This window comes from Nerophis ophidion, linkage group LG02 (assembly GCF_033978795.1).
Source record: "Nerophis ophidion isolate RoL-2023_Sa linkage group LG02, RoL_Noph_v1.0, whole genome shotgun sequence".
Lineage (NCBI taxonomy): Eukaryota > Metazoa > Chordata > Actinopteri > Syngnathiformes > Syngnathidae > Nerophis > Nerophis ophidion.
Window position 1 is genome coordinate 21,380,351 of NC_084612.1, and position 23,374 is coordinate 21,403,724.

General features: G+C 39.6%; 1 protein-coding gene across 5 annotated transcripts; it reads left to right on the forward strand.

Moving 5' to 3' along the window:
* The first annotated feature begins 1,841 nt into the window (after positions 1-1,841).
* On the forward strand, positions 1,842-23,292 carry kif28 (kinesin family member 28). Of its 5 annotated transcripts, none has more exons than XM_061878956.1 (25): positions 1,842-1,915; positions 2,015-2,084; positions 2,177-2,329; positions 2,622-2,657; positions 5,866-5,985; positions 7,204-7,311; positions 10,412-10,566; positions 10,640-10,751; positions 10,827-10,894; positions 12,822-12,964; positions 13,043-13,164; positions 13,270-13,360; positions 15,033-15,310; positions 15,439-15,574; positions 15,665-15,783; positions 18,733-18,840; positions 20,301-20,393; positions 20,480-20,620; positions 20,693-20,763; positions 20,843-20,977; positions 21,057-21,223; positions 21,363-21,457; positions 21,722-21,854; positions 22,685-22,818; positions 23,066-23,292. In XM_061878956.1, the coding sequence occupies exons 3-25, from the start codon at positions 2,234-2,236 to the stop codon at positions 23,222-23,224; spliced, it is 2,820 nt and encodes a 939-aa protein (XP_061734940.1). In that variant the 5' UTR covers positions 1,842-1,915; positions 2,015-2,084; positions 2,177-2,233; the 3' UTR covers positions 23,225-23,292. The 5 variants fall into 5 exon arrangements, 4 of the variants coding, with proteins under 4 accessions (XP_061734940.1, XP_061734950.1, XP_061734931.1 ...); XM_061878966.1 differs by having other exon boundaries at positions 1,855-1,939; XM_061878947.1 differs by lacking the exon at positions 1,842-1,915 and having other exon boundaries at positions 1,946-2,084; positions 15,033-15,093; positions 15,187-15,310.
* Positions 23,293-23,374: the final 82 nt, after the last annotated feature.

Sequence of the window (23,374 nt, forward strand, 5' to 3'; positions counted from 1 at the left end):
GGTATTTTGCAAAAACTTTAAACACATATACACTTTCTATATATAATACATGCCTGTATACCATACAACCTACACTTTTTAAAATGTACTTCAACTTTTCTTCATTAATTATGTTGTAGTGGTACTCATTGAGCTAACTTTAGTACATCAGGTACTCATTTTATGCCATCTCATGACAAAGGTCCTTGAATATAAACATATGTATGTATATATATGTATATATATACATATGTATATATATATATATATATATATATACACAGTGGGGCAAAAAAGTATTTGGTCAGCCAACGATTGTGCAAGTTCTCCCACTTACAATGATGACAGAGGTCTGTAATTTTCATCATAGGTACACTTCAACTGTGAGAGACAGAATGTGGAAAAAAATCCAGGAATTCACATTGTAGGAATTTTAAATAATTTATTTGTAAATTATGGTGGAAAATAAGTATTTGGTCAACCATTCAAAGCTCTCACTGATGGAAGGAGGTTTTGGCTCAAAATCTCACGATACATGGCCCCATTCATTCTTTCCTTAACACGGATCAATCGTCCTGTCCCCTTAGCAGAAAAACAGCCCCAAAGCATCTTGTTTCCACCCCCATGCTTCACAGTAGATATGGTGTTCTTGGGATGCAACTCAGTATTCTTCTTCCTCCAAACACGATGAGTTGAGTTTATACCAAAAAGTTATATTTCGGTTTCATCTGACCACATGACATTCTGCCAATCCTTTGCTGTATCATCCATGTATCCATTTTGGTATAAACTCAACTTGTCGTGTTTGGAGGAAGAAGAATACTGAGTTGCATCCCAAGAACACCATACCTACTGTGAAGCATGGGGGTGGAAACATCATGCTTTGGGGCTGTTTTTCTGCTAAGGGGACAGGACGATTGAACCGTGTTAAGGAAAGAATGAATGGGGCCATGTACCGTGAGAGTTTGAGCCAAAACCTCCTTCCATCAGTGAGAGCTTTGAATGGTTGACCAAATACTTATTTTCCAACATAATTTACAAATAAATTCTTTAAAATTCCTACAATGTGAATTCCTGGATTTTTGTTTCACATTCTGTCTCTCACAGTTGAAGTGTACCTATGATGAAAATTACAGACCTCTGTCATCATTTTAAGTGGGAGAACTTGCACAATCGGTGGCTGACTAAATACTTTTTTGGCCCACTGTATATAATAAGACATGAAAACAAGAGGGAAACAAAAAAGGATGACACAAGAGCACAGAGCTCCTGCAAACAGCAGTCACTGCAGCAGCGCCATCTTGGGGGGGGGGGGGGGGGGATGGCGGCCAAATTTCCTGCGCCTCAGCACCCAATGCTGCATCCATTCATGTATGATATCTATAGTTGGAACATTGACGCTCATATAATTTTTAAAAGGTGAAAGTAATAAAAAAAAATATATATATATTTTTAAAGGGAGCTGTTAACAGGAAGTAGTGTATGTTTGCGTAGTAAAGTTGAGGAATGAAGAAAATTGACGATTAATTGTAGCTCTGGTGTTGCCAGACGTACGATAATTTACACAGCTCTGATTTTACCCAATGTGCCATCCACAATCAATCATTCCAAAAACGCCATAATGTACAACAATTTGATCCTGTCAAGGCATGGCAATTAGCAAACACCAACAGTTTACATCTTGCACTACAATGTGCACTGATCACATACCTCTTTACAGCCCGATTTATTTTCCAACAGTGAGGTTTAATTTAAGTGAAACTCGCATTTTAAGATATACTACATGTATGTGGTAACATTTTACTGCATCAAATGAGCAACGTCAAATCAAGTATATTCAATAATATTTCTCTAACTATTATGATCGTAAACTTTTGGTGCGATAATTGGTCATTTTCCATCTGGCAACGTTGATTGAAGGAGAAGACGGACGATGGTAAGGAAGTCTGACAACTATATGGTTTGTGTCGTTGTATTAACTAAAGTTTAAATTTAAATACTTTTTTGAGCACTATTGTGACTTAATGTTCGACAGCCTCAAAATATCACTCGTGTGTAGCAAACCTTGCTCCTGTAAACACGTTTTGACGTCATTCACTGACCAGGTAACTGACAATTAGCATATCCAGGCTAAACTAACCGTACAAAGCTAACCACGTCAAGTGTTTTTGTCTAAAAGAAGATAATATGTCTGCAGGGTTACAACGCTACCCTTCTGGCCTACGGGCAGACAGGTTCCGGGAAGAGTTACTCCATGGTGGGCTATAGGCCTAACAAAGGCCTGGTGCCCAAACTGTGTGAGCGACTCTTTGAGGCTATTAAAGGCAATCAGGACACAAGACAATGCCAGGTGTGTGTGTGTGTGTGTGTGTGTGTGTGTGTGTGTGTGTGTGTGTGTGTGTGTGTGTGTGTGTGTGTGTGTGTGTGTGTGTGTGTGTGTGTTTGTGTGTGTGTGTGTGTGTGTGTGTGTGTGTGTGTGCGTGTGCGTGTGCGTGCGTGCGTGCGTGCGTGCGTGTGTGTGTGCGCGTGCGCGCATGTGTGCGTGCATGCGTGATAAATACTTTTAGGCGTGTTTGTGTGTGTGTGATATATACTTTTGTGTGAGTGTGTTCTAAATGTCTTCATGCTTTCCATCCGCACAGGTCTTCTTCAGTATGTTGGAAATATACAACGAGCAGGTACAAGTTGGCACTAGAACTTTTTTTTTTAGATGTTTATTTATTCATTTGATAGGGAAATCATAATACAGGTACTGAAAAAACAGACACTTTTTTGTACTCCCACCCCCAAATAAATAAATTATGGAAAAATAATAACACCCCCACCCCCCGTCCTACATTTCAGTCAGAGTGGGTACCAATGTACTGCCTTCCTCTTCACCACAAGCAGATAGAGAATCACAATAACTGATTAAAGGCCTACTGAAAGGAGATTTTCTTATTTAAACGGGGATAGCAGGTCCATTCTATGTGTCATACTTGATAATTTCGCGATATTGCCATATTTTTGCTGAAAGGATTTAGTAGAGAACATCCACGATAAAGTTCGCAACTTTTGGTCGCTAACAGAAAAGCCTTGCCGTTACTGGAAGTCACAGACGATGACGTCACATGTTGATGGCTCCTCACATCCTCACATTGTTTTTAATGGGAGCCTCCAACAAAAAGAGCTATTCGGACCGAGAAAACAACAATTTCCCCATTAATTTGAGCGAGGATGAAAGATTCGTGTTTAAGGATATTTATAGCGACGGGCTAGACAAAAAAAAAAAAAAACGCGATTGCATTGGGACGGATTCAGATGTTTTTAGACACATTTACTAGGATAATTCTGGGAAATCCCTTATCTTTCTATTGTGTTGCTAGTGTTTTAGTGAGTTTAATAGTACCCGATAGTCGGAAGGGTGTGTCCACGGGTGTCTCGAGGCCAGTGTCTGATGGAAGTCAACGGCAGTTGTACGAACGGCACAAGCTCAGCTGATCTCCGGTAAGAGGCGACTTTTTACCACAATTTTCTCACCGAAAACTGCTGGTTGACAAGTGGTCGGGATCCATGTTCGCTTGACCGCTCCGATCCATTGTAAAGTTTCACCTCCTGGAATTTTAAACAAGGAATCACCGTGTGTTTGTGTGGGTAAAGGCTAAAGCTTCCCAACTCCATCTTTCTACTTTGACTTCTCCAATATTAATTGAACAAATTGCAAAAGATTCAGCAACACAGATGTCCAAAAAACTGTGTAATTATGCGGTTAAAGCAGACGACTTTTAGCTGTGTGTGTGTGCACATCATTAATATTTCCTAACAGTCCGTGACGTCACGCGTACACGTCAGCATTCCGCGACGTTTTCAACAGGAAATTCGCGGGAAATTTAAAATTGCAATTTAGTAAACTAAAAAGGCCGTATTGGCATGTGTTGCAATGTTAATATTTCATCATTGATATATAAACTATCAGACTGCGTGGTCGGTAGTAGTGGGTTTCAGTAGGCCTTTAAAGGAAAAAAAACAGGGTAAAAACAAAAATATTAATTTACAAATATACAGACAAGTGTCACTGAATAAAAACAAAAACAACAAAGAATAAAAGAGTTGAGGTAAGTGAAAAGGTTCCTTGTCAACATTGAGTGTCACATTTATCGTATAATGTTTTTAATTTAGCTATGTAACTAATTATGCAGGCCCAGGTCAAGTCAAATTGTTTTGGTGTACCCCTCAGATTATATTTCATTTTCTCTAAATCTAAGAAAAACATGAGGTCCTTAAGCCATAGGGAGGCCTTGCGGGCAAACTGTGATTTCCACTCAAATAAAATCCTTCTACGAGCTATTAATAATTCAAAGGCGATACTATCCCAAAAAATCTGCTTAATTTTTTGATAGTTTTGTGGAATTCCAAGAATAGCAAATTCTGCACAAGGCGTCAATTTCGAATGTAATGCATCTGCAAGATATTTAAAAATATTAGTCCAGTCGGCTTTCAGACACGGACAGGACCAGAACCTGTGTGTCATGTTGATTGACAGCGATTACATGTATTGGAACTAAAACTTTAATTTAGATTGACATTTTGAATGAGTTTTATTAAAGCTATAGTGATGGAAATTGAAACTGCTTCCTTCGGCTATTGGTTTAGAAACAGCTCTTTAAATTTGTTGTTAAATGGTTTTGTGGCCAAAATGCGTGTAAAATGACTTTTTAATTTATATAGATATAACTACTGTATATCTTTATCCGTTGTGGTGAAGAAGGAGCTGAGCCGGAAGGCAAAGCTCTCAATTTACTGGTCGATCTACGTTCCCATCCTCAACTATGGTCATGAGCTTTGGGTCATGACCGAAAGGACAAGATCACGGGTACAAGCGGCCGAAATGAGTTTCCTCCGTCGGGTGGCGGGGCTCTCGCTTAGAGATAGGGTGAGTAGCTCTGTCATCCGAGAGGAGCTCAAAGTAAAGCCGCTGCTCCTCCACATCGAGAGGAGCCAGATGAGGTGGTTAGGGCATCTGGTCAGGATGCCACCCGAACGCCTCCCTAGGGAGGTGTTTAGGGCATGCCACAGGGAAGACCCAGGACACGTTGGGAAGACTATGTCTCCCGGCTGGCTGGGAACGCCCCGGGATCCCCCGGGGGGAGTTAGACAAAGTGGCTGGGGAGAGGGAAGTCTGGGCTTCCCTGCTTAGGCTGCTGCCCCCGCGACTCGACCTCGGATAAGCGGAAGAAGATGGATGGATACTGTATATCTAATGCTAATTATTTACTGGACTTTAATCATATGTACTTTGTGCACCAGATTGCCACAAAAAACACATACGATGCAACACTCCGACGGCCGCGTGCCTCAGATCGTAGAGCAGCGGTCCAGAAACTTAAGGGTTCCTGGTTTGAATCCTGCTATCGCCATACATGATCTCTGTTGTTGTGTCCTTGGGCAAGACACTTCCCCCACATTGCTCCCAGTGCCACCCACACTGCTGTGAATGTAGCTTCAAATGTAGATACAGTAACGGGTTTCGCAATGTAAAGCGCTTTGATTCACTAGAGAAAAAAAGCTGGACAAATATAGTTCACTTCGCTACTTATGACATGGCAGCATTTATCGTGCATTTATTTTATGCTATTTGGTTAATTTCTGTTTATTTGGACATTGCTCCTATCGACTAACATAAGCACCGTTTATTTTTAGAAAGATATCCATTCAGAGATGCCTTAGGTAGCGTAGGTGAAAAGTCATATTAGAGCTCTACTGGCTGTGATGTTTGGCTAGCTTTGCAGTGAAAACACTCATCTGCTAAAGTGTTCATGTTTACTCCTGTCTTCTTTGTCTGCATATTAAGTACAGTATGTCCTTCTTCAGGACATGACCTCTTATATAGCCTTGTCATGTCACCAGGTGGTGGACCTGCTGTCTCGTAGCAGTCGTCCTCCAGGGGGTCTCCGTGTCAGAGAGGAGCAGCATAGAGGCTTCTATGTGGAGGGTCTGCGTACTGTGCCCTGTGATAGTGCAGCACAGGTGGGTGGGAAATAAGATAAGAGACACAGACAACCAGAGTATCTTCTACAGTGGATTCACACTTTTTAAAAATTATTTAATGATTTATAAATAGTAGTAGATAATACAAGTACTGTAAAATATGCAGCACAATTTGTATGTATGTTTTCATGCTTCACTGATAATGTTATTTACCGCATATTGAATATATAAAGGGAAAAATATCCAAATCTATTGCTATTCTTTATAAATTAAGACACATGCTGAACTAGGAATGCCTGCATATGTTGTATTATTCTTTTATTTTTCCATATTTAACATATTGTGTTGAAATTTGGGGAAATGTTTATAAAACAAACATAGACCCAATAATAAAACTGCAAAAAAGGGTCATTAGAATAATACACAAAGTGTGCTACTATGAACATACCAATCCATTATTTATAAGTTCAAATGTATTCAAATTTTCAGACATTGTGTTTTTAAAAACAATGGAAATTATGTTTCGAGTAAAGAACAACAGCGTTCCAGCTTGTATTCTTGGGCTATTTCATTTAAGAGGAGAAAACTATAATTTACGGGAGATATTGATTTTTGAAATAGGTAAAGTGAGAACGAATATAAAATATAAATGTATTACAGTTTTAGGAGTTAAATGGTGGAACAAGCTCAGTGATGAGCTGAAGACATGCACTTCTTTAGTAAGGTTTAAGAAAACCTTGAAAGGTGAAATAATTGAAAGTTATAAAATATAGTAACAATTACTTTCATCCCATTGATTAAATTTTTTTTAACGTTGATGTTCCAGGCAATCTAATTTTCAGTGAAGGTATAGGATCGGCAAATATAAGCTTTGGCTTCAACCTATTCCTTTTTTTGGTCATTTTTTTTTCTTTTCTTTTGTGTGTAAATGTGTATTATTGTTTACGTATAACCTGTACTGTAAAACTGATCACACAAAATGGTTGATTGATTTGATTGATTATATGACCGAAATAAACTTTTTTCATTCACTTATTTCATTCATTTCATTTCATTCATTATTTGGCTAAGCGTTAAGATTCCCACTTGTTTGGTGGTCTTTAAATGCACCGTCCAACTTTTTCTGATGCCATGTGTCACAACTAAATACAGTTTTGAACCATTCACTATTTATAATCCAAAACTGAATCCCTATGAAAACCTGCTGTATTTTCTTTGCTCTCAAAAAAATGAGTACTGTAATTTTGAAAACTGTAGGTGGAGCAGTTGATGGAGCAGGGCACTAGAACCCGGACCACCGCGGCCACTCACACAAACGCCAACAGCAGTCGCTCCCACATGCTGATCGTGTTGCAGCTCAAACAGGTGAAGTCCATTCACAACTACTGTATTCATGTCTACATCTTTCTGTGTGGAGTTTGCATGTTCTCCCCGTGACTGCGTGGGTTCCCTCCGGGTACTCCGGCTTCCTCCCGCTTCCAAAGACATGCAACTGGGGATAGGTTGATTGGCAACAATAAATTAGCCCTAGTGTGTGAATGTGAGTGTGAATGTTGTCTATCTGTGTTGGCCCCGCGATGACATGGCGACTTGTCCAGGGTGTACCCCGCCTTCCGCCCAAATGCAGCTGAGACAGGCTCCAGTGACCCCCCGCAACCCCGAATGGGACAAGCCGTAGAAAATGGATGGATAGATATTTGTTAAAAAAAATATTTGCCCCACTGGTTACATCAGATGTTTGCCCAGCTGCTTGTTGCTAGGCAGACTTTATATGGCTGTACCATAGGCCAAAGATGGGAAATAACTCCAAAAACAATAGAGATGGGGTTTGTTGCTCCTTGAAGGGAGCTGGATCTTGAAGATGTTCCTTTAAAAAAGCCGTTCAAAAGGCTGGTTCGTTCGGAATTTTTTTATTTTTTTAAAGTAACTTGTTTTCATTAAGGAAACAGTCATTTGTGGCAGTAAATATGATCAAAGTTTGGTCAATAAAAATCCAAATCTATTTATTACACCAATGCAAACACATAGGAGATAACAATTTTTGAAATATTTATCTAATTTAGCTTTGTTTTTGCATTGTAAAAATTTCACGAGATGATTTCCCCATCCTTTGTCCGTTTTACCTTGCAAGCCCCACGGGTTGTGCAGAAGTCAATGTAGAACCTATGTATCCTTTGACTTTTGTTCATTTTTTTCCAGTTGCTAATATATCTTTCTAATTCCTAATACAGCTGCTAAAAGGCTCGAATAGGTTGAAGTGCCTATTAAACTCCTATGATAACTCTCTGCGTGATTGCATGCGCATGACAGCGTTCTCAAGAATAGAGCGATTTGGGACGACTTGCTGATGTCATTAATCCTTCAATAAAAAAAGACAATGAAGCTGATATTGATTCTGATTTTGAAATTGTTTTAGAAGGGCAGCATGCACAATTTGCATAAAGAATGACTCTCAAACAAATAAATTACGACTGCTAATTGGTTCTCATCATTCAATTCAAAAGACTCGACTCATTTGCGAATGTCCCATCTCTGAAAAACAATACAATAGTATTATACATACAGACTATACAGTACAATAGTAACTCAACTTACAAGCTTAATTGGTTCTTTGATGGAGCTTTTAACTGAAAACACCTGCATCTACAATCAATGCAGCCCATTGAAATTAAATGAAATTGATGCTTGCCCCATGCCCCCAAAACAGTAGGATTGTAACAGGTGACATTCCATTTAAAAAGTATAACTAGTGAAATATTGTATAAAAACTAAACAATATAGCATACTAATAAAAACGTTGTAGTTTTATGAAATAATGTAATAATTTTGTACACCATTTACTAGGGGTGTAACGGTACGTGTATTTGTATTGAACTGTTTCGGTACGGGGGGTTCCGGTTCGGTACGGAGGAGTACCGAACGAGTTCCACACGAACATATGAAGTAGCCGCCTATGCTAAAGTCTTAACAAGCTGCTCCGCTCCGTTCTGCCTCTGTCTCCTACACAGCACCCTGCTTTGTCCCTCCCACACAACCATCTGATTGGTTACAACAGTAGCGATAACAAGCCAATCAGCAGTGCGTATTCAGAGCGCATCTAGTCAGCGCTTCAGCGAAGAGCAGATAGGCGTTTAGCAGGTGAGCAACGGACTCTCCCCAAATTATATTAAACACTTCCCAGTCAACTACTTTCTAAACATCACTATGAGCCCGTTGACCTTCTAGAAACAAACTGCAGCTCAGCTCACTTGCAGTCCTGGTTTTAGGTGAAGGCTAGTTAGCTTTTAGCGTAACGTTAGCTCATTTTGCGGTGTGTGTGTGTGTGTGTGTGTGTGTTACGGACAGTGTTGATTGAGGTGTGTTGAAGCAGAATAAAGGACATTATGTTAAATGAAGAGTTTCTGTCTCTGATAGTGTATATAATAATGTAAGTGCATAATAAAGCCTACATGAACTCCTATTGCTATTGTACTATTTTCCAGCAATGGTTACATTAATCATTAGTAATGTAGCAGCCTAGTTTTGAATGTCAGGGTCCCTGCTATCACATGTTGATACAAATATAACTTTTACATAATAAAAAAATCAACTACAGGCTTCCCCAATGCTGGAATAAATTAAGCATGATGAGTTGACTTGTTGTTTAATGTTGCACTTTTTATATGTAGAAGAAAAGTTGTGTCATTTTATTTATTCTGAGCAACACGTTGAGGCAGTTAATGTGGATTAACGTGGGCAGAATTATTATAGTGTTCCCAATGTTAAAAGGATCAAGCCATTGTTTACAAATTTGGTAAATAAATAACCCAAAAATGTATATTTTGTTGTTTTCCTACTGTACCGAAAATGAACCAAACCGTGACCTCTAAACCGAGGTACGTACCGAACCGAAATTTTTGTGTACCGTTACACCCCTACCATTTACCTTAGAGGGTGGACATTTCTGGTTTTGGCTGTTTTCTTTTGAAAATCAAACTATCAGCAGCTTTTCCATATTTTAATGGATAAATGTCCGCCGCTGAGAAATTATTTGAACATTCTTGGCAGGCATTATTGAGTAATTGTGCTTTGGTACGGTGCAGAACAGCAGTAATACACTCAAATTGCTTCGCCATGTTGTCTACACACTCTGCCATGTTTTTAATTATTTCTTTCTTAAATTCAATAAATATAATTCAGTTCTTTTCAATACTGTCCTTCACACTCACCTTCTTCCTTCCCATGCTTGGAATAAAGTTATGTCCATCTCTCTATAAGACCAGATTTTTTTCATTATGGCATTTGCTACTCCAACTAATGCTTGTAACTCAAAAATGTTCTTGCTACCAAAGCATAGCATTTAGCCAAAAGACAACACTTATTTCAAAACACTCTTAACTCGTACTGTAAGTTGAGGTGCTACTATAGTATTACCAGTATAGTATTATTTGTAATCCACGACTGGTGCTGACTCGACACTCGGCAGATCTTTTACAAAGAGAGCATCAGCAAACAATCCAACATCAACTTGGTGGACCTGGCAGGAAGTGAGCGTCAGAGGTCATTAGGGTCAGAGGCTGACCGTCTGAAAGAAGGCACGGCCATCAATCTGAGCCTCACCACTTTGGGCAACGTCATCAGGTAGGCGTGGCAATTCGTTTCATTTTTAATTTTCTTGATCAGTGATTAATTGTCATCTACTTTCTGTTGGCAGTGCCCTGGCTGACATGGCAGTGGGGAAGAAAGTGGTCCATGTTCCCTACAGGGATTCAGTTCTCACAAAGATGCTGCAGTCCGCACTGGGAGGGAACAGCCGTACTGTCATGGTGACAATTAGATTTTGCAGCACTTGAAAAAAAAAAAGTCCCCTCTCTTTTGGTTTGACATGACATGATGTTTAGATCGCCACGCTGAGCCCTGCTGACATCTGCTATGAGGAGTCTCTGTCAACACTTCGTTATGCTGAGAGGTAAACAACAACTAACTTCAAAATTATTTTTAACACATTTTCAAACTGTTTTACTCTACACAAATTTCTATATTGTTTTCTTAGATAATACCCAACAATTTTGCTTATCAACAAATTGTACAAACGGCTAAAGTATATCTTCTGTTTATCATACTTATTTTCATTATTATTAGGATAAAATATATAGATACATTATAATTTAGTTAATATTAGTTGTATAGTTTAGCTAATTTTATTTAACTCGGCCATAACAAAACTTATCATCAATGGTGGTAGTAGTACAGCTAGTAGGGACACTCATTCATTTTAATTTGTAGTTAGAATAGTCTTATTGGTGAATATAAATCAGTAGATTTAAAAAAATTTTAAATAACAAAAACTACTTTAAAAAATCTAATCAAATGTTTATTGTTATATGATGTGATAATGTCATTTTTGTTGTTATTTTTATTGTATGAGTTAGTTTTGATTGAGGGTGGAGAATGACTATTCCATTGTTACATTATAGTGCAGTATTACTGGGGAAACGCGGGGTACACATTAGGGTTGGGAGATATGACAAAAACAATGATCGCGATTAATTTTTTCAAATCATCGGTTCTCGATTAATATGATTTGAAAATTAAAAAAATTAGACTCAAATTATCCTGTGCAGGATTATAGTGAGTATTGCTGCATCCTTACGGTTTACTATTGCAGTATTTTGTAAAAGATATTTCCGCCATGTTTGTTTGAGGTAATACATGCTAACAGTTGACATCTGTCATTTTATTCATATCTACAATTGTGCTTAGTAGATGTGTAATGGTACAGATACCCACGCTCCGGTCCATACCTCGGTTTTGTGGCCACAGTTTTGCTTCTTTTTTTCCGTACATTTTGTGGAGGTAAAGACAACTTTTTTCCTCTCAAAGTTCTTTTGTCATTTTGCTTGTCATCAAAAGGTGCATTCTACAGTAAAAAATGTATTAGTAGTTTACTGAATACTAAAATACTTTTATTTTGAATGAATATTTACTAAACATCACTTTCAAATGGTAAATTATTATTTGTATTCTTTGGATGCTTGTATGCATCAGTGCTTCTCACCAGTGCTTTGGCAAACGGCAAGCGGTGACCCAGATTGTGGACTTTTTTTTAACTCACATACTGTAGCATGTAGTGAATAACATTGCATTAAAGTGCAGTTTGAATTTGAGGTACTGCAAAATAATCTGTACCAACACATAAATCAAGATTAATGATTATTTCAGAAACAAAATGTTTTTTTTATCCACAAACTCGAAAATTAATTGAACACTAAATTTGTGTATGCAGAGTTTTTTAGTACATCTTATATCAGAGGAGTGGAACCTTTGCAGGCACATGAACAAAAAGTCTGAGTGAAACATATTTAGATACAAAAATGCCTTTTTGCGATTAAATCAGTGGGTGTGTTTATTCTTCCAGTCAGGACTAATGAGGATTATTTAGAGTGCCTGCAAGTCTGCATTCAGGGCAGGATTACAGCCGATAGGGAAACTAAGGGGGCTGCTATTTCTAAATGTTGTTTTTCAACTTCTATGCTAGTTTTAGTCATATTTCATTATTTCGGTCACGCACACGGACACACTTTCACACATACACACGCAAATGTACACAAACATTTACAGACACACAGGATCACGGTCAATAAAGGTGGATTGTTCCATGATTACATCAAGCATCGTTGCATCCCTACTGTTTACTACTGTGATAACTTCTAACAGACAGTTCCTCAATGTTTGATCGAGAAAATATGCTAACAGCTGATCACCGTGATTGAACTCAAATTAATCGCGATCAACGATCACGATCATATAATCGGCCAGCCCTAACACAAATCAATCATGGCTCATTAGAACACGGACACTCTATGATTGACGTCACTCCTCCTTTTCTCTGCCAGGGCAAAGCACATCCAGAACCGGCCTGTAGTGAACGAAAGTCCCACAGAGCGTCTGGTCAAAGAACTGAAAGCTGAGAACGCCAGACTGATGCAGAGACTGAGCAGACTGGGCCAGGAGGGGCGCAGCGCCCATGATGAAACTAGTAAGAGAGTTGCTTCAGGTTGACCTTATCAGGATGCTGTGTTCCAAAAGTATTTAACGTGTGTGTGCGTACGCTCAGAGGAGATCCGTCAGCTGCTGACACACAATGAACTCCAGATTAGAACCATACACACTCTGTGGGAGCAACATCTGCAGGAGGCACTCAAGGACTGGGAGCAACAGTATGCCAACATCACGCAGGTGTGCACTTACACACACACACACACACACACTTATATTTACTGTATGCTTTCTTGTTGCTAATGTGTGTGTGTGTGTGTTTGTGTGTGTGTGTGTGTGTGTCAGGAGAGGAGAATGATGCAGATGCATCCTTACATCTTGAACATCAATGAGGACGCTCAGCTGTCTGGTGTGGTCAAGCTGTTCATCCAAGAGGGTCAGTATGTTATCTGTCAACATTCTGCTAGCTGTGTGTGTACCTCATTAGCTCAATGCCTAAACTCTGCACCCTGAGGAAAGGTAGGTTATTTTTACTTCTAGACTGCATAATTACACACAAGCTCCATCACAGTTCCTTGTCCCAGTGCTTCTCAATTATTTTCTGTTACGCCCACCCTTAGGGTGAAGAAAATATTTTGTGCCCTCTACTCTCCACTGTGACTTTAAATAGTATACGGTAATTTATTTATACAATTGTTATAAGGTCATCTCTGCATAAAATTGTACAGTGGGGCAAAACAGTATTTAGTCAGCCACCGATTGTGCAAGTTCTCCCACTTAAAATGATGACAGAGGTCTGTAATTTTCTTCATAGGTACACTTCAACTGTGAGAGACAGAATGTGAAAAAAATTCCAGCAATTCACATTGTAGGAATTTTTAAGAATTTATTTGTAAATGATGGTGGAAAATAAGTATTTGGTCAACCATTCAAAGCTCTCACTGATGGAAGGAGGTTTTGGCTCAAAATCTCACGATACATGGCCCCATTCATTCTTTCCTTAACACGGATCAATCGTCCTGTCCCCTTAGCAGAAAAACAGCCCCAAAGCATGATGTTTCCACCCCCATGCTTCACAGTAGGTGTGGTGTTCTTGTGATGCAACTCAGTATTCTTCTTCCTCCAAACACGATGAGTTGAGTTTATACCAAAAAGTTCTATTTTGGTTTCATCTGACCACATGACATTCTCCCAATCCTCTGCTGTATCATCCATGTATCCATTTTGGTAAAAGAGTGCAGTGGTTCTCAACCTTTTTTTTAGTGATGGACCCCCTGTGAACATTTTTTTAATTCAAGTACCCCCTAATCAGAGCAGAGCATTTTTGGTTGGAAAAAAAGAGATGAAGGAGTATAATACAGCACTATGTCAACAGTTTCTGATTTATTAAATTGTAGAACAATGCAAAATATTGCTCATTTGTAGTGGTCTTTCTTCAACTATTTGGAAAAAATAAATAAACAAGTGATTCAATTTTAAATGAAGATTTCTACACATAGAAGTAATCATCAACTTAAAGTGCCCTCTTTGGGGATTGTAATAGAGATCCATCTGGATTCATCAACTTAATTCTGAACATTTCTTCACAAAAAAAAAAGATATAATTAACCTCAATATTTATGGAACGTGTCCACAAAAAATCGAGCTGTCAAAACTGAATACTGCATTGTTGCATTTCTTTTCACAGTTTATGAACTTACATTCATTTTTTTGTTGAAGTATTATTCAATAAATATATTTCTAAACGATTTTTTAATTGTTGCTATTTTTAGAATATTTTGAAAAAATCTCACGTACCCCTTGGCATACCTTCAAGTACCCCCATTTGAGAACCACTGGTGTAGTATATCAAAATAAATATTAAAATAACACAGGTGTAATGTGGCTGCTTTTCCAGGCCTCTGATTGGACAAAATGTGCATGACAGCTGTTGTATGTGTTTGTGTGTAGACAGTGACCGTTTTTAAACTACACCTTTGTGGATGGAGACTGTTTTAATCCTGGATGTGCGTTCCTGAAACTATCCGTGTTTGCGTAGACGTGGTCTAAGTAAGTTTTAGTATACACACTTAAGTATTCTGCTGTGTTTATGTCTCCTGTTCTTCCAGGTGAATGGGATGTTGGCCTCTGTGACAACACATCCACCTCCATCACCATTAAGGGTTTAGGGTACATAAACACACTCTACACACTCCAAGCTGACCAGAAATACTGTAAGTACGTGTGTGTGTGTGTGTGTGTGTGTGTGTGTGTGTGTGTCAGTATTCAGCAGCGTCACGCTGTGATGAGGAACGAACAGCGCCGGGTAACGCTAACGCCGCTGAAGGGGTCAAAGGTGACTGTCAATGGCAGAGCTGTTGGTGAGATGACTGAGCTGCACCACCTGGTGGGTTTTATCTCTCTCTGTAGCCAAAGGATAGATCATGTTCTTTGAATCATATGTGTAACTTGTCTTGTCTTCAATTACTCATCATCACACAAACTTATTGTACATTTTTTTTCTAATTCGTCCAGGACAGACTCATTCTCGGTTCCAACTGCACATATCTTTACATCGGATTCCCGTCCGAGAGAGGTGCTGACGACTGGAGTTACTACGACTACGACTTTTTCCTGTCAGAACTGGCTGCTGCTGAGGGCATCCACCTCAGTGAGTCCACACCTTAGGAACTGGCAGTCAAACATTTGTAATACTTTGCACTAAAGCGGTGATAAAAACTAATGTGTTTACGTTTGTCAGGTCAAACCAGTGCAGGATGTTGCAAGACTGATCCAAGTCTGCTGGCGGTCTTTTACGACTACATCAAACTGATGCCTCTGGTGGCTGAAGCCAACCAGATGAGCCAAGAGTTAAACAAGGTAAAAAAAACATTCCGTCAAAGGTGCCATTGGCGGCAGGCTCCTGTTTAAAAAATTTTTAAACCAAGAAGTGTAACATCTAGTGGTGTCAAATTTAATGCATTAACACAAGCGATTTATTACAAAAAATGTTGCTTGAATCATGTATAAGCACAGATTAACGGTTACCTAAAAGCATACTTGCCAACCCTCCCGAAATTCAGCGCCTCTCCCGAAAACCTCCCGGGACAAACTTTCTCCCAAAAATCTCCCAAAATTCATTGAGTCAGACCTGACTCAATGTTGTGACCCTCTTAAACAGGACAATACCTCCATCTACTGTACATAGAATAGAATGTAAATATATTCTACATTTAAGTGCAGTCAAGGAACATGCATTAGGGAGTCTGTTCTGAAGCCCACAGTAAAGAGACGTAACTTCATCATGTCGCCTGGTTATTGACTCCAACCCAATATATTACACCGTCGACGAGCAAATTGAAGAAACACGCTTGCAAGTTCCAGAACGATTGGAAACAAGAATTTCAGTTTATCCAGGAGAGTTCGAAGGGGAAGGGGTATGTTGCCTGTAAATTTTGTAGAACAGACTTCTCCATTGAACACGGCAGCCAAATGGATATACTCAGCCATGAAAGGTCAGTCAGCGAAGCACAAAGCGTCCGCAGTGCAGCATCGTTCACAACCCAGTATTTTGGACCACCTCGCAAAATGGAGACCCGATGGTGTATTTTATGCTGAGACAAAGATGGCTATGCTGATAGCTGGAAGCAACATCGTGTTCTCATTTGCGGATGTCTACAACAAATCCGTGAAGGATATTCCCGGATTCGGAGATCGCTCGTCAATACGCAAATGGCAGAACAAAGGTTACTCAAACAGTGAAAGGTAAGTGTTGTTGTTTTTTTAGTAACAAGCAAGCACAGTACAGTTAGTATTACAACTGTGTTTTTATTACTGTGTATTTGATAGGTGCCGTTGGAAATTCAACTATTTATTTTATTTATAAATATAATAAAATAAATATATATAGCTAGAATTCACTGAAAGTCAAGTATTTCATACATATATATGTATTTATATATGAAATATATATGAAATACTCGAGTTGGTGAATTATACGCCACCCCTCTTAACCACGCCCCCGCCCCAACTACGCCTCCGCCCCACCCCCGACCTCAAGGTTGGCAAGTATGCTTAAAACACAACATGGTTTGTTATACGGTCAGCACAAAGATGAGTGAAGAGACTCCGGCAAATTTCACTTCAGAATATACCTTGACAGGACTTTAGACAAAACTGCTACAAGTAAATAATTGATTTCAAATAAACATTTTAAAAAATTACTTTGTAACATTCTACACATGAGTGTGCTTTGGGTCAGAATATTGAGGTCTATTTGAAGTTATTTGAAATCATCAACGCAAGTAATTACTGTGATTATTTGTGATTAATCCATCCCATCCATTTTCTTCCGCTTATCCCTTTTGTGGTCGCGGGGGCTGCTCTAGCCTATCTCAGCTGCATTCGGACGGAAGGCGTCGTACACCCTGGACAAGTCGCCACCTCATCGCAGGGCCAACACAGATAGACAGACAACATTCACATTCACACACTAGGGCCAATTTAGTGTTGCCAATCAACTTATCCCCAGGTGCATGTCTTTGTGAATCATACTCCGATTAAAAATGTAATCGTTTGACAGCACTAATAAAAATGCCAATTAAATGCCAATTTATTAAACCAATTTAACAAATGTTATTTGTCACAATTACAAGCTAAACTTTGTGGAAATTGTCAATCAGCCAGGATGGAAAGATCAGCATTCATACCTGAACAAATGTGAACGTGCACGCTCATCACTTGAGATCTTGAACGGACAGATTTAAAAATGGATGCTATGATTGAGTCACATTGTACGCTTTTCCAAGCACTGCTGTTGTAACGTGGCACTGTCCTGCTGTTCTGTGTCTCTGGTGTATCTTGCATGGTGGAACCAGGTTAATGGCAGGTTGTAATGGGGACAGCTTGGCTCGGACGGTAGACCGACTGTGCCAGCAACCTGAGGGTTCCAGGTTCGATTCCAGCTTCCGCCATCCTTGTCTTAGCTGTTGTGTCTTGTACAAGGCACTTGTTGCAGCTGCTGCCGATGGCACCTACACTGGTGTATAAATGTGCAGGACTCCCTTGAAAAAGAGATTCTTAATCTCAATGGGACTTCATCCATCCATCCATTTTTTCTACCGCTTATTCCCCTTTGGGGTCGCGGGGGGCGCTGGTGCCTATCTCAGCTACAATTGGGTGGAAGGCTGTGTACACCCTGGACAAGTCGCCACCTTATCGCAGGGCCAACACAGATAGACAGACAACATTCACACTCACATTCACACATTAGGGCCAATTTAGTGTTGCCAATCAACCTATCCCCAGGTGCATGGACTTTCCTCGAGTAATTAAAGGTTGAAATAAATAATAATGATTGCGGCTCGTTCGGAAGCAAGCACCCTCAAGGCGGGCAACTATCAGCTGCAAACTTTAAATAAATATGGCAGAACGTGAGTGTGAATGTTGTCTGTCTATCCGTGTTGGCCCTGCGATGAATTGGCGACTTGTCCAGGGTGCACACCGCCTTCCGCCCGATTGTAGCTGAGATAGGGACCAGCGCCCCCCGCAACCACAAAGGGGAATAAGTGGTAGAAAATGGATGGATGGAGAACTGTTAAAAGTTATTGTCAAAAAATAATGTTTATACTCAAACGTTACGATTAAAATTGTTAAAATGCCAAAATTTTGAGCTCATAAGTTTTTTTTTGTTTTTTTCATTACAGCGATACATAAATCAAATATTGAAGTGTCCTGAAATAGATTGCTGTATTCCCATCTTTGCAGGGTCCACTGTACACTAAATCTATTTCTGCTTTTGAACATTTGTTTGTGTATTTTCCCCTACAGGGAGTGGAGTTTAAATTGGAGATTAAGAATCTGGTGCTATCAGATTCAAAAGGCCACGACCTGGAAAAATACATTGTCTGCAGAGTCATCTCCAAGCCCAGCAAACAGGTTTCTCATCTCTGATGTTTCAGTGTACTGTAAATGCTCAAAGTGTACTTTATTCAACCAAACCACAAAGAGGCCGAGGTGTTCATTGGAAACAGGCCGTAATTGCACAGATGATTATTATTTATTCTTATTCCAGAATATAAAAAAAACTAATGGTACATTAAAACATAATTTAGTTTTACTTTGGGAGTAAATGGGAAATTGGAAAGGAAAACTAGCTTTCTTTCATCACGTAGTCATTGATTGACATCAACACAGCAGCAACTGAACCAATGTTCTAAGGAGAAAACTGTTTAGTCAGCATTAACAACTAAGATGAGTTGATTGTAAACAGTACAGAAAGTGTAACACACATGGGTTTCACACCAACAGCCGAGTATTATAAACAACATTTTAAAGGGCATGCAGAGCTAGATAATGCTGACCACTCATGCAGCTGCGTCCATCAGATGTTGATACTACCGTTTTTTTCCTGGATTATAAATCGCTCCGGAGTATAAAACGCACTGGCCGAAAATGCATAATAAAGAAGGAAAAAAACATATACACGTCGCACTGGACTATAAGTGGCATTTTGGGGGGAAATTTATTTGATAAAATCCAACACCAAGATGAGACATTTGAAAGGCAATTTAAAATAAACAAAGAATAGTGAACAAAAGTCTGAATAAGTGTACGTTATACGACGCATAAATAACCAACTGAGAAGGTGCCTGGTATGTTAACGTAACATATTATGGTAAGAGTCATTCAAATAACTATAACATATAGAACATATACGTTTACCAAACAATGTGTCACTCCTAATCGATAAATCCGATCAAATCTTCTTCTTCGATGTCGCTTCTAAACAACTCTGCCAACTCCAAAGGTATGCGCCGCTTCCTCTTGTCGTTTTCTGCTGCATATTTCACTACGTCCAGCTTGTAATCCAGCTTGATTTCCTTTTCAGGGCCATTTTTGTTCAGTCTTTCTCAGTTTTTATAAGTTACGCCAACGATGAAATGATCCATTTTAATAGCTACGACAGTAGCATATAGCTGTTAGCATTCCATGACCCACAATGCACTTCTGCCATGACCCTCCCCCGCCGAATTCTTATTGGTTGACGTGTGTGTGACGATTGCTGACATTTTCTTTGTCTCTTCCGCGAATGAGATAAATTGTATTATTTGATATTTTACGGTAAAGTGTTAATAATTTCACACATAAGTCGCTCCGGAGTATATGTCGCACCCCCGGCCAAACTGAAAAAAACTGCGACTTATAGTCCGAAAAATACGACAATGTATTTGGACAATAACCACTATGTAGTGCCTATTTAATTTTGTAAATGATATCCATGACGATGATAGTGGAATCTGCAATCCATTTTATGGAGGCCTTAATTTCAGCATTGTACAGACGTTCACTTTCTGCTAGAATGTGTGCCGTTTTGTTTAAAAGTTCCTTTTCCACAGGTGTGGATGTGGTCCAAGGCCAAGTTTGTGAACCGCAAATTCCTGATGGAAGAAATCTACCAGCAGCATCTGGCTGAACTGGAGGGAGAACATGTAATTTTAGAGAAAATGCTCCCTAGTTTGAGAAGAAAGGTATACATTTAAAAAAAATATTTCACATTTGTGATTGGTGTTGTCAGGGAGATGAGGGCCTTTCCACAGCGGCCTTGCCCAGAGATAAGGATCCTTTTTGGGATCCGGTAGAACCGTTGCTCCTGGGAACCGCTCACCTTTGGCTCCAGTCTTTGGCCTTTCGCATTCCTCTGGACGAGCAACTGGAGGTAGAACACATGCATTAACATACCATGGACGACCATTTTGAAAGAGCTCTTACTAACAGTTGTATGTATAAGGTGCTGGGGTCAGAGGGCAGCGAGGAGGCCATTATTCAAGCAAAGCTGCTTCCTTGCACCTCGACTGGCATGTATGCCACACAAGAAGGTGTTAATTCTCTAACTCACAACGAGACAGGCTCGGCCTATCAGGTGTGTCCTACTATGCAGGCCTCTGGGAGAAGACCACATCCTCATTGACCCGTCTGAACTTCTGGGTCGGCGACTTGACGTTCAGTTAGTCCTGGAACAGTGTTTTGGACTTTGCTGGATCAGAGAAGATCGCAGTAGAGGCGTCCAGATTGGGTCAGGTTTTGTTTCGAATTTTGTTGGACTTCTTTTAAGTTTGAGAAGTATGATGTTATTTTTTGTTGTATTCTCTCAGTTTCAGGCTGTTTGACAGCTCATTGCCTTTCTACACACCTGCTGTCTGGCACAGTGTCATCCCTGCGCTGCATCACAAAGTCCACTTTGCGTCACGCCAGGTGTCCCAGCGTCTACTTGATTACCTGCAGAGCAGCGCTTTGCTTCTGGAGCTTTGGGGGCTTCAAGGTGAGGAGGAGGGACTATCCAACATTGAAAATGGATCCACAAAAGCAACATGTTGATTCAGCTAGCACATTCTTAGGAGTGCTTCAGAGTTACTTTTCACTGCAAGTTAAACGTTTTATATGTGACACTTTTTACTCAGAGGGTTGCACTGTCTTGGTATCACCACTTGAGGGGTCTAAAGGGACCACAGAGGGTATCTTCTTCATTGAAGGTGATGGCACAACTAATAATAATGTGAGTTACAGATTTCATTTGTCTCCAATGTTTTCGCAGATTTTTTTGTTATTGAAGCTATTTTTTCATCTTCATTGGAATTATTGGTGTGATGTCATAATTCCTCTTACCGGCTCAATATTTGTGCACCCCTAAGTACATACAGTATGTATATTCTATGATAGATATTTAAATCAATGTATTTTTACAAATCATAATTGACTCGATACTTTTGATTCCTGCCTTATTTTTCCAATGAATGTTTGTGTGCAAATTGTGTTGCAGCCTACTGATTCTGCATTACTGAACAGTTCAATGGCAGAAATTCAGAAAGAAATGGAAGAACTGAAAAGAGTGAACAAGTTACTGATGAAAGAAAATCAAAGTTTAAGAGGACAGCTGAACTTGGGCAAGAATGGTATGGCTGACACGCAATACTATGCCTTAAGGCAGACCTTGGCAATTATTTTGACTTGAGGGCCACATTTAGAGAAAAAAATGTGTCTGGGGGCTGGTATATCTATTTTTTGGAATACTAACACTACACCTCACAATAATGTCTGATTGAATGGTAATAACGTTATGACAGACCGCCTTAAAAAACGTAATGGAATTTGACATTTTTATATCAACGATAAAACATTGAATATTGACAAAATACGAATGTCACACCCCCTTTCGATCAACATATTTTGGAATCATGTGAAAAGCAACAAAAATGCAACAAACAGTGAAATATGAACCCAAACGGTACAAAATAAACCCACCTACAATCTGCTATATAAGATATATCACTAAGCTTTAGAACTTTGTTGTGAAAATCTCCTTCCGTGTCCGTGGAAACGCTTCCCACCCACACTGCTTGGCGGCCTGTCTGAGCTGCTGTGACGGAGATGACCATAGTAACCAATTAGATGACCATAGTAACTAATTAGATGACCATAGTAACTAATTAGATGACCTTAGTAACTAGTATATCATGCAAAAGTGCAGATTCCAACCATTGAAATACTTTGTACAGTTGAAGACTTACGGTCATTAGAAAACATCACTGCACATCATAATGGCAGCTACACTTTCCATCTTATAGATCTAAAAACAAAAATATTTGGGAATGTCCGCCGGGCCAGATTGAAAAGCTTAACGGGCTGCATGTGGCCCCCGGGCCTTAATTTGCCCAGGTCTTGTCTCTCTTACTCTCACACACACACAGTTTATGACATATTATATGTTGTGTTGTTCCTGTAGGTACTACCAGTGCACGAAGTCGCTCAGTTCGGCCCAGTTGTGATGCAGAGTTTGCTCGCTCACTGAAGCTTTTCTACCACAGCATGACTTCTGTTCGGGCTCAGCTGCAGAGTCTGCGCAGACAAAGGCCAGGCGTACGTATGCACATCGGTACACACTTACTCAGCATCGCTGCTATTTGTTGTCTTTGCCGCCATATGAATGTGACATTTTATGAAGCATGGACTTTACTTTTCTACTATTAACACCCTGACGCTGGTATCGAGTTGATCCTGTCTGTGCTCTGAGTGATCTCTAGTTGTAGTATGTTTTTGTTAGAAAACTTTGTAGGAAAACATCTACTACATTATAACAGTAAAACACATGTTGCCTGATTCTCAGGAGTCATGTGACCTGTTGAGTCTACGACTCTTTGTGGATGAGCAGAGTGGTCTGCTGAAGGACTTCTCAGAGCACCTGGAGGCAACTGTGTCAGCCCTCAAACGTGACGTTGCTGCCATCGTCCGACGCAAGAGAGAACGATGGGGATCTTGGTCTTGAGGCTTTTAACATTCATTGTAGCGCAGACAGTTTGATTTGTATAGCTTAGATTGTTTGTACATTTTGATGTTTGCGGATTTTTATCCATTTAAGTCAGCAAAGTTCTTGCTTAGTTGATTTAAATAAAAAAAAAATTTGATGTCCACATGA